This window comes from Arvicola amphibius, chromosome 8 (genome assembly GCF_903992535.2).
Source record: "Arvicola amphibius chromosome 8, mArvAmp1.2, whole genome shotgun sequence".
NCBI lineage: Eukaryota > Metazoa > Chordata > Mammalia > Rodentia > Cricetidae > Arvicola > Arvicola amphibius.
Window position 1 is genome coordinate 81,570,352 of NC_052054.1, and position 12,034 is coordinate 81,582,385.

Here is a 12,034-nt window from a genome sequence, read left to right on the forward strand (position 1 = left end):
AACCAGAACCGTAAAATATGTGGGACAAAGCAGCAGCTACCTTTGAAAAAATGTGTTAAATGGTGCATACGTAGTAACATAGTAATATTAATATGGCAGCTTAATATATATATAAGGAAAAATTGTAATGTGTGCGGTAATTAATACATACTCAAAATAAGTTGCATATTATGCATTTTAGCTCATTAAAACACATTAGCTCATTAAAAAGGCATAGGAAAGAGTTGAATTCGATAAAATTAAATGAGTTTATGAAACAGCCTCAGTGCACGAATTAAGTTCCACCACCACAGGCTGCACTGAGCAGGGACTGGCAATCTGGCCGCCCTGCTCCTCAAAGCTGAGCGCGCTTCCAGAACAGCTCAGCCTCCGCCCCGCCCCTCGACCCGCCCCCACCATAGCTCCGCCCATCGAGGCGGGGCCTGAGAGATTCCCGGCGTGCTGCGCGGGCGGGGCGAGGGGCGGAGTGTGCGCGGAGGCGCGGAGGAGGCGCGGCTGCTGCGGGACGCTCGGCTGGGCCCCGACTGCGGGAGAAGAGCGTGGCGCTCTGGGTGTAGGGCCTGCTGCTCCGAGGCGGCGGCGGCGGCAGCGGCGGCGGCATGCGCGTGTGAGATGAGGCTTCGGGTAGCCCGGACGCGAGCAGCGGCCCCCGGGGCAGCGGCGAAAGCGAGCGCGGCCTCTTCAGAGCGTGGCGCACGGTGCATGAGGGCGAGCGCGCGGGCGCTGGGCAGCCGCCGGCCACGCCGCCTCTATAAACACTTGTTTAGGACTTGTTCGCCTCGCTGAGGCCGCGGCGCCGGGCATGGAACCCTCGCCCGAGCCGGAGCCAGAGCCCCAGTCCCTTTCCGAGGCCTGGGCCGCCGCGCCGCTGCGCGCCCCAGAGGTGGCGCGGCTCCGCGAGGAGCAGGAAAAGGTAACAGGCCGCGCTAGGTTTCCGTCTTGGCCGGCTTCCGCCTACGGCCGCGATCGAGGCAGCCTCAAAGGCGGCCACGCGGGAGCTGCGCAGCCTCGGGCCTGCGGGGAGCCAGGGGGAGAAACTTTTGTCACGTGCATTTGTTGTCTTTTGTCTGGAGCCCTTTGACCTTCACCGGGAGGGGTGCGTGGGGATTACCGAGGATGCAGGGGATGAGGCAGTCTGTTGACCCTGAACTGAGAGCAAGTGTTGAAGCTAAATGCAGCTCGAGAGCCTGGGAACTTCCATTTTTTTTTTTTTAGTTGGGGGGATTGCACTGTCAACAGAAGCGGTCACTCCTTTTACCTCTTAGCTCTATGGCTTGAATGTTGCTAAAACACACATACAAACGCGTGCGCGCACGCACGGACACACGATTCTCATTTGAGCGTCCAAGTTTGACTACGTTGGTGATGATGCACTTCCTGTGCATTTCCAGCTTTGGGGTTTAGTAGTCGAAAAGAGAGAGGCCTTTCTGTTAAATTTTAACTTCAAGCATATAATAACGAGGCTTCCCAGAGGAGAGGAAAACGCTTTCCACCTCCGATGGGATTTTTGTGTAAGGAAGTGGGCTCGAGTTAAGAACTACAATTTAATTGGTCAGTATGAAAATGTCCTGTGGGCCCTGCGGTGGTGGTGCACACCTTTAATCCCAGCACTTGGGAGGCAGAGGCAGGTGGATCTCTAATTTCGAGGTCAGCCTGGTCTACAAGAGTCAGCTCCAGGACAGGTTCCAAAGCTACAGAGAAACCCTGTCTCGACCCCCCCCCCCCCAAAAAAAAATGTCCTGTGGGTTCAGTAGTTTTTCAAGTTGATTCCCTCTCTTGAAGTGCCTTGAAGTTCTTTGAAAAGCGACATTTAATTTGCTTAAAACGTCCCTTGTCGTATTAAGAGGTATGTATTATTAAGGTTTAGGAAGTTGCATCAAAACCATCAAAATTTGAGAAACTCCATTTTTTATATTTAAATATTTTTATTTTAAACTTTATTCATGTTACTTATTTGTAATTTATTTCTTGAGAATTTTGTATTTCCTGCCTCCAACTCACATTCCCTGCAACACACCCCTCTTTCAAAACTCATGCCTTTTTTTTTTGTTGTTTAGTGTTTTTAATAACGCAGTCCAGCTAATGCTTCTCATATGTGCATGGGTAGGACCATCCCCTGGAGCATGGGCTACACACTAGCTGCTGTCAGTCAGTAGCTCTTCAGTTAGGGGTGGGGCCTCGTGAGCTCCCCCATCTAAGCTCGAAGTTTTTCTGTGAAGCCCAAACTTTTCTTAACGAATAGACCTATGTAAATGTCTATAAAACGTAATTACGATATACTGAGGTTAACTACACGAAGGATTTCATTTTTCCCAAGAAATCCCTCTTGGCTTGGAAACCACCTGTTAAACTGTGGGAGTCTTTCCTACTTTGTTGACTTCCTTTTTTTTCTTTTGTTTTGCACTAGACTTTCCATTTTTCCCTAATATATATTGCAGCTGTTAGGTTTTAAACTTGTTCTTCAAGGTGGGAGTTTAAAAGTTAACCTAGTTTAATGCAATTTAAGTTACAAGACAAACATTTACTTGCTTATTTATTTATGGTTCTAGGTAAGTTAGCCCTCCCTTTTTTTTCTTTGTGTTTGTTTTGTTTTTCAAGACAGGGTTTCTCTGTATTTTGTTCTGGAGCTCAGTCTGTAGACCAGGCTGGCCTCAAACTTACAGCAATCCACCTGTCTCTGCCTCCCGAGTACTGGGATACAAGGCGTGTGCCGCCACTGCCTGGCCCAGCCCACTTTTTAATTTTTGAAACAAGGACTCTTAAGTTGCCCAGGCTTGCACTCCCCCTGTAGCCCAGTCTGGACTTAAAGCTGTGACCCTTTTAGACTCAGCCTCCCAAGTAGGTGAATGACATACATACATCATCAGATCTGACTTTATTTTAACTTTTTAAAAAGAAACATTTAACAAAAGGAAAAAATAGATGGAAAGAATGAAGAAAAAAATGTCCTAAATAAAGTCTTGTTATTTTGACAAAACCGTTTACCTTTCTTGTGAAAATGTGAAATGGACCAGGGTAGATGGTGTTACCACTGCCTTTAGTCCACATGGAAACCCTTCTGCCCTCATAGTGTAAAGTGTGGGTAATGCTGACCAATATGTTTCCTCTTGTGTGTCATTTTTAAAAAGGAGATTCTACTTTTTATTCTGATTACAGTGTGAGTGAAGTACAAAGGGTACTTTGGGTGCTCTGAACAGCTTGCTCTTGTGGTTAGTGTCATATTGAGAGTACCTGTGGCTATAAAATCCAGTGAGAGACTGGATATTTTCAGTGGACATGGACCCCAGTACCATTGTCAGTCCTGTCTTGTGTTAATGTTAATTTAACATATAAAATAAATGTGCATATCTGTTTTGGTTATGTGAAATGCCTCCTAGTGCATAATAAAGCCCTTCAGTATTTACTTAGCAACTGTTTGCTTATTAGAAAAATCTGCATGGGTGGACAAGAGATTCCCAAGGCCTTAACAAAATATGCTGGTTAGATAGCTGTGTTTTAATTGGAGTTTAGCACAGCTAGACTTTGCTTTGCTTTGTAAATTGTGAATTATTAGTTTTGTGAAGGACTTTGTTTAGGTTTTAAAGCCAGTTCAGTTTTAACAGTTCTGCTGTTTTAGGTGAAAGTAGGAATGTGCCATTCTGAATGTAAAAGGAAAATGTCATGGCTTTGTATGAGTGGACATCTAGTGTCCTTTATGTCAGTCAGATGTACTTAAGCTCTTAGCCTTTCCCTGGGTGGGTTCCATGAGAGGGAATTAAACCTTCAACAAAATGGCTTTTCTTGCTTTGATGGTGGCATCTGCTTCGCTGGCCTTTAGTTGCAGAAAGTTACCTGAGTTCCTTACATAAAGGCTTAGGGAGCAATTCTCTGAACCTAGCTTGAGAAAGGCTGTAGATAAGGCTTGCCACTGCCCTTCTTTCTTTGGAATCCCACTAAGTGGACCACGTTTTATCCTTTTCTCCTGGTTGATACTGGGGCTCTGAATCCGAGAATGAAAAGTTGACAGCTTGAAGAAAAGGCTAACAGCATGAATGAGCCCCATCCCCAGTGAGTGACAGTGTCTGAGAAAAGGGACAGGCTCAGATTAATAATCTTCATGTATGGAGTCAGTGGTGAGAACAGTCAGCCTCTCACCCCCCTCTTAAAATAACTTGTGCTATTCCTTTTTTTTTTTCTTTTAAGACAGTGTCTCGAGCCATTCTGGCCTTCAACTGGGGATGGCCATGATCTCCTTCCTGATCCTGCTGCCCCAGCCTCCCCAAGTAGGTGTCACTGGGGCTTTTATTCCTTCTGTCTCAGCCTCTAGGGGCTGGGACTAAGGGTATATGCAACCAGTAGTCTTTATTTTTTTAAGTTAAACTGTTAGGTTGGCATTCAAAGTCATGATGGGTTTTATTATTGCCTCTTTATCTTTCATTCTCCTCCATCTTTTATTGAGCTGGCAGAAGGGCATTTAAGAAGAGTTTCTCTGCTTTTGTTTAGAATGGAAGAAACCTGGACGTTGTATGTTGGAGGGGTGGTTAAGTAATCATGCATATGTTGAACAGGCATGCAAACTGTAGAACAGTGGTTATGATGTGGGTTCTGTTTTGCTTAGGCATTTATATAAATATTCACTTTATATAAAAATTGCCACGAAGGATAATGGTAGCATTTTCCCCCAAAAGTTTGTAAAGTTAGAAGATTTCAGTTTTTTAATAAAGGTGTGGAAATTTAATTTTTGTGCAAACATGTTTATTATAATAGCCTTAATTACTAACCAGTTTCTAAGATTGAAAAATAAGTATTGGCTGGGTTTTGAATACTAGTTACATAGGTTTATTTCCTAGTATTCGTTTAATGTTTTGAAAACATTTCCCAGTTACTTGGCTTTTATTTTTCCTTTTCTCCTTAAAGATAATGTTTAATATTTCTGACAAAAAAGGAGAGACTCAGATTATCTTTTGTTTTGTTGTATTTTATTTTGTTTTTTTTATTTATGTAGCCTTGATCAGCTTTGAACTTGTTGCAGTTCTCCTGTCTCAGCCTTCTCAGTGCATCATGTAGATCAGGCTTGTGAGCCACTTGTATAAAGATTTGATAGAAAGGTTTCTGCTACACAGCTCATGCAGCCTGGATTCCCCTCCTTTCCAGTGTGGTGACAGAACCTTGATGAGGTATTGCAGGCTACTCTGCACAGGTATCTGCTTCTTTGGAATTAGCATTATGTTGAAATTTTGGTTTCTTGGTTAAGGCCATATTTCTGGGATAGCTGTTCCATATTTCTAGATAACATTATGTTTTACTAGTAAAGATAGTGAGATTTTATTATCTAAAAGAACTGGTGTGCAATGTGTTTCCATAGGCTCATTTTCTGGACAGCAGTGAGGCTGGAAAGATCAGTAGAGTAAATTCTTTATCAATGAGGTAATTATTGCTTGGAGTTTTGAACTGGTGAATACTCGCCTTATACTAGAATCTTGGAGAATTAAAAACAGTGGAAGTGAATATTTTAATCTTTTCTTAAAGGAGAACATCTACTTTAGCTTAATGGAAGATTTTCATTTTTGTGTTGGTTTCCTGTTGGTTTAAGGAACTCTGTCAGCTGGGTAGACACCAGTAATTGGAATCCAAGTCACAGTATTCAGTCACCTAACACTGCCAATGAGATGTGCTGAGTTCACAGTTTCAAATGAAGATGTCACTCTAGTGAAGACATGTGTAGAAGGCATGTTTACGTGTCTGATGGTAGTGATTGATGAGGATAAGCAGAAAAGTTCAGGGAGTCAAGGACTGATGGGGAATGCCCCTTATATAAGTAACGTGTCAGGGTGTAGTACAGTTTCATAGATGAGAAACCCCAGAATGTGGGCGTGAGTGTAGTGATGGGAGCGTGGGCCGTGTTCCTGCCACCCAGCTCCCAGCTGCCTAGCTAGCTTATGCCTGAAATAACACACAAACTGTATTCATTTAAACACTGCCTGGCCCATTAGTTCCAGCCTCTTATTGTCTAATTCTCACATCTTGATTAACTCATTTCTAATAATCTGTGTAGCACCACAAAGTGGGTGTCTTACCAGGAAAGATTCAGCATGTCTGACCTGGTGGCTGGCTTCATGGCGACTGCCCCAGAGAGGAGAATCATGGCGACTGTCTGAGCCATCTACCTCGCTTCCTTCTTCCTGTTCTGTCTACTCCACCCACCTAAGAATCATGGCGACTGTCTGAGCCATCTACCTCGCTTCCTTCTTCCTGTTCTGTCTACTCCACCCACCTAAGGGCTGGCCTATTAAATGGGCCAAGGCAGTTTCTTTATTAACGAATGAAATCAACACAAACAGAAGACTCTCCCACATCATTTCCCCTTTTTCTGTTTAAACAAAAAAGGCTTTATCTTTAACATAACAAAATTACATATAACAAAACAGTTATCAAGTAAGAATTATAGTTACAGTATTTATATCTACTTTATCTTTTTTTTTTTTTTTTTTTTTTTTGGTTTTTCGAGACAGGGTTTCTCTGCAGCTTTTTTTTTAGAGCCTGTCCTGGAACTAGCTCTTGTAGACCAGGCTGGCCTCGAACTCACAGAGATCCGCCTGCCTCTGCCTCCCGAGTGCTGGGATTAAAGGCGTGCGCCACCACCGCCCGGCTCTACTTTATCTTTTATCATAACTAAGGAAAACTATAATTATCTATTTTTCAACTCCATCAAAGACTTCAGAAGGACACAATATTACCTAGGTGAACAAGAAGTAAGCTACTTCCAAAACTCTAGAAATGACAGAGACATCTCGCTGCCTGGACAGTCACCCAAAGTTCTTTTGTACTGTTGGGGCATCCATCTTCGGCCTACAGGCCCATAGTTTCCAGCAGACATTTCCATGAAGCAGGAAATTTCAAAGGCAGTTCAGTTAGTATCTGCTGTGTCCTGCAGAATGTCTCGCAGACTCTTTCACAAATCAGGAACCCCGAAAGACCATCTCACCTTTAGGCAAGTTCAGCAGTCCTCTCTCTGTGGGTTCTCTGTGTCCAGTTTAATGCAACAGTCCAGGCAAGAGCAGTTTCTTGCCCAAATGGCCATCAAACTCCATAAGGAGCTTCTTCGATGCCCATCTTTCTCTTGAAGTAGATTGGTGCTGCCAGGAGCAGATGTGTCTCATTGTCATGAAAAGCCCTAAGTTATTAAAACATTTAAATGCCATATTCTGTAGTCTTTGAAAGATATTAGGAATGCCTATCTAACTGAAATATATCTCTATATGTCTAGAAAATCTAGCATAACTACAAGCTTTACTATTATTGATGACTATCTATTAACCGATATACATTATATTTTTAAATGAACTACACAATCACAGTACCTTAATCAGTATCAGAAATACATATACATATAACAAAATTGACCTTCAATTTATATCAGTAGAGCAAAATTTATACCAATGTAAATTATTCATATCTATATCATTTCCCCCTTTAAATGTAAAAGAACATTTGTAAACAATATTTGGGAATATGGGCGCAGTTATTTTTCTCCAAACTGCTTCCTGCTGTATGGGGGCGCTGTTAATCAGTTCTTTCATGGAGTAACCTGTGTGCTAGGTTCATCTCAGTCAGCAGTTGAGTGGAGTAATTTTTTGAAGGTGTTCACAGCAACCTTTCAGGAGGGTGTGGTCTATCATACCATATTGGGATAGAAGCAATCCATAGGGTCTCATTTTCTGTAAAAAACAAAAGAAGAATCTCTTTTCCAAAGTATCATATCCTTAGATCCAAATTCTGAAGTCAAGATATTTTCAAAATATCTATCTTGGATTAGTTTAGCATTTGTAAAGAAATATCTTTTAGCATCTGTTGCTCCTTCCTCAGCATTCAAACAATTCAGAGAGAGCATAATAGCATACAGTATCAAGATTCTCTGTGTATTTTCCATCTTTGTGCAGCTTTATTTTAACCTCTGTTTCATTTACTTTTACTTTTAACTTTTTGCTTTTTGAGACAGGTTCTCTGTATATCTTTGACCTAGAATAACTCTGTAGACCAGGCTGTCCTTGAACTCTCAGAGATCCGTCCGTCTCTGCTTCCTCAGTGCTGGGATTAAAGGTGTGTGCTACAACACCTAGAACTCACAGAGATCTGTCTGTCTCTGCCTCCCAGGCATTGGGATTAAAGGCGTGTACCACCACACTCAACTACTTTCTTTCTTCCTTTTTTACCCTAAGAACTTTAACCATTAGCCTGCATATATTTTTAACACATTGTAAACTATTTTGACGTTTTCTTCGACTTTGAATCTTTCTTTTACTGTATATCTCTCTTTTTGTAACCACATGAGTCTTAAATTTACCAAGGAATATCGGTAGGACTAAAGCCGTGGCTTTGACAGCTAGATCCAGCCCATTCCTTAGCTTTCTGCGATTCCAGCCTTGTGGCTGAGGTACGGGCCACAGCCTTGTTCATCGCCACAACTCTACAGTGTTTCAAGGTCCCTGCCAGCAAGCAAGCTGCAACAGTGTTAAACAACACTCAAAAGCTCTGTAGTCAGGACCGCCTGCTTGAAAGAGTCAGAATTTCCCCTGGCAGAACGGACCAGAACGCCAGCATTTTAAAACGGCACAGCTTTTTTCCTGCTATGGCTGAAAACCGAAAAACACGCGTTCAGCTTTTCATCAACACCCTTTACGTGTTTCGTGGCAGGACCTCTTAAAAGAGCTGCAAGATTTGCAGCTAAAGCTGAGTCAGGAAGCCTCTCTTAGATGAGAGCGCTTGCTTGCCTCTAGCAAGCAGAGCAGACCTGAGAAATGAGAAAACATGCTTTACTCTAGTCTTTCCCAAGCTTTCTCAAGCTTTCTGTGGATCCACGTCTGGGCGCCATTTTGTAGTGAGGAGCTGTGGGCAGGCCTGCTTTTCGTCCCGCCCGGCTTCTGTGAGTCTGTGTGGAAGACATTTTGGAGACAGTTTTATGCAGATGGTAGTGAGTCAGGCTGAGAGAACTGTCAGGTCTCTTCACTAAGGGTTTTGAGTTTTATTTTTGCAAGAGGAGAAGCGACTGAAACATGTGATCTTTGTTTAAGTATCCTTTAGTCATGCATGTGAAAAGAGTGGGAGGGCCAAGCTCACATTTCAGGGAGTCTGTTCTGTCTGTGCCAGGCGTGGTGCTGGATGGTTATGCAGTTCATGTTGGAATCTCCATGAGCTCTTTCAGTTTTCTAGTAGAATTATTTAGGCTGTTTGTACTTTTTGCCTAGACTTCTCATGGGGTATGTGTGTCTTTGGTGCTGCCTGCATTGCTGTTTTCAGAAGGGGTTATACGAGTTTACATGCCTGCCAGCTGTGGTACACGGCCCAGCTTCTCTACATTTTAATTACTTATACCTTAGGTGTTGTCCTTCTCTTTCATAATTGCTACTCATTCCAGTGATTAGTGAGGTTGATTATCTTTTCAAGTGTTTTTGAGCAGTTTTGACTTTTAACTTCTTCCAAGGAAAATAGCCAGTGTTTGCCTTTTCACTTTCTGTGGATTTTTGTCTTATTCTAGTTGATTTATAGTAACCATTCATACATTTTTAAATTATTTTTGTTTATTTTGCATATTGACCACAGTTTCCCCTCCCCTGTTCATGTTTTTGATATGAGTACATTTTCAGTTATGGATTATAAATTTCTTGCTGATCTGAGTCTTGAGTTAACATTCTATAATCTTGTCCTTTGATGACCTACAATTCTTGATTTTATGTCCTTTGTAAATTAACCTCTGTTTGTTTGCTTGGGAACCCAAGGCTGTGCTCATGTAGGCAAGCTCTCTACTGCCGAGCTACATCTTAGTTCTGTTTTTAAGACACTAGTTCTACTCATGTTCTGGGCATATCCTCGTGATACCAACTTGCATGTTGAGAGCAGATATCTTTTCATTATTGAGTTGGGTACACTTAGGGATTGAGGCGGCTCACTTCTGCATTTTGAGTGTTTAGTTGCCACCTGGGATGGGTGTGATTTCTCAAGTCTGTTCTGATGGCTTTTCTCTTCTTGTAGCCAGAATTCTTCTGCTGTAATCATTATGGCTTCCTAAGTTATCCCTCCCAAAATTATTTATTATTACTCTGTATGTGTTCACATATGTATGCTTTGATGTGTATGTGAGGTCAGCACCATTGTGGAGTTTGTTCTCTAGGTTCTAGAATGGAACTCAGGTGGTCATGCTTTCCTGGCAAATGCTTTTAACCTGCTGAGACATCTCACTGGCCCTAGAAATTCTCTTAGTACCTGGCAGTGTAAATTTAGTGATAGTTATTCAGGATTGCTTTGTCTCTTCTAATAGTTATGCTTTTTTTTTTTTTTTTTTTGCAGCACAAGTAATAAAAACCCAGAGACAGATATTGGGGTTCAAGCTGAAGATCAGAAAAGCAAAGAGGCGAAACCACTAGAGAGTTTTTACCTCCACCAAGGCTCAGACAAAGGGGATGATCTTGTCCTCAGAGTGACTGTAGACTGCAGTGAGCTCTTGTCTCCTGCCTTATATACCTATCTACACCCAGCCTTATCACTTCTGTCTCTACCTCCCTAGTGCTGGGATTAAAGGTGTGGGATCCCAGGTGCTGGGATCACCTTTGTGTGAATTGTTTCTCTTTTTAAGATTGATTCAATCTTGTGTAGCCCAGGGTGGCCTTGAGTCTTGGGATCAAAGCTGTGTGCCACCACCCCCTGGCCTCTAGTGGCTTAGCTCTGCACTCTCATTTTCAGGGAAGCTTTATTTATTAAAACACAAATAAAATATCACTATACTTTCTGATTATTTTCCTGCCTTTGGTGCTGCTAGGATCTCTAGTGTAAGACCTAACATAGTTTATATAGTGGACTTTAGGATTAACTATCTAGAATAACCATTAAAGACTGAGGTGATGTTTTTGTGGGTATTTCTGCTTTTTGACTTTTGGTGGTGCTGGAGATGGAACCAGGTGTCTTGTGCTTGCTAGATAAGTGTTTTACTATGGAGTTACATCACTTAGTGCTTTTTAATTTTCTATTTTGAGACAGGATTTTACTAGTTACCCCAGGTCCTGTCTCTGCCAAGTCGGTGGATTATAGACATGTACCAGTACCCCCAATTTATATAACAGCTTTCTGAGACCTTTAATGATTGAATATTCAGGTTTAGAAAATGCTTTTTTCTGTTTTTCTTTTTTTTCTTTTTTTTTTTTTTTTCTCTTCGAGACAGGGTTTCTCTGTGGCTTTGGAGCCTGTCTTGGAACTAGCTCTGTAGACCAGGCTGGTCTCGAACTCACAGAGATCCGCCTGCCTCTGCCTCCCATCTACACCAGCCTCCCATCTACACCAGCCTCCTATCTACACCCAGTGCTGGGATTAAAGGCGTGCGCCACCATCGCCGGGCTGAAAATGTTTTTTTCTGAGTTGAAAAACTATGAGTAACTTATTGAAAGGAATCTGATAATTCTGATGTTGAAGTTGTTTTCTCTTTGTTTTGAGACAGGTGTTCCATTGTAGCCCAGGCTGGCCTGCTTTTAAACCCATTTCTTGTGTCTTCAGGGTTTTTGCCTAGTTTTGGTGTTAAGCTTAAAGACTTGTCAAAAAGAAGTAGCAGAATTTAGAGATCTTTGTTCCAGCCATCTTAGTTTTTGTGGATAGTTTTGCCATCTAAACCACTTATACTTCAGTGATACTGGCCTATGACTCTTACCACTATTTCCTAAATCCTTTGATCTCTGTCCTCAGAGGCTGTAGCCAGAAACATAGATAGCTGCTCCATGCTACCTTCCTTCTCTAGCAATCTCTAGCTTGCTTTCTCTTTAGGAGGCATGTATTCTAGGTCTGTCATGCAATTGAGATCATCTATCTCTACTAAGCTTTTGGCTTATTTCTCTTGACACTGTCTCCAGGTTTGTGTTGAGTTAGAACTTAATCTCCTTGTCACAGAGTAATATTCCATTGTGCATCTGTGGGTCATTTGGTTTCCTTTAATCTGGTAGACATTCAGGTTCTTTCTGCCCTTTGGCTGTTGTGAACAGTGTTATTCTGTCTCTGTTTTCAGTTCTTTGGCATT

At 42.2% G+C, this 12,034-nt stretch overlaps 1 protein-coding gene across 1 annotated transcript in view; it reads left to right on the forward strand.

Annotated features, from left to right (window-relative positions):
- Positions 1–491: 491 nt before the first annotated feature.
- Uri1 (URI1 prefoldin like chaperone) overlaps positions 492–12,034 on the forward strand; it is a 59,313-nt gene continuing 47,770 nt past the window's right edge. Inside the window, exon 1 of the mRNA XM_038340254.1 lies at positions 492–913. Within this exon, the coding sequence (XP_038196182.1) occupies positions 803–913 (111 nt within the window). The 5' untranslated portion in view covers positions 492–802. The remainder of the gene's footprint in view (positions 914–12,034) is intronic.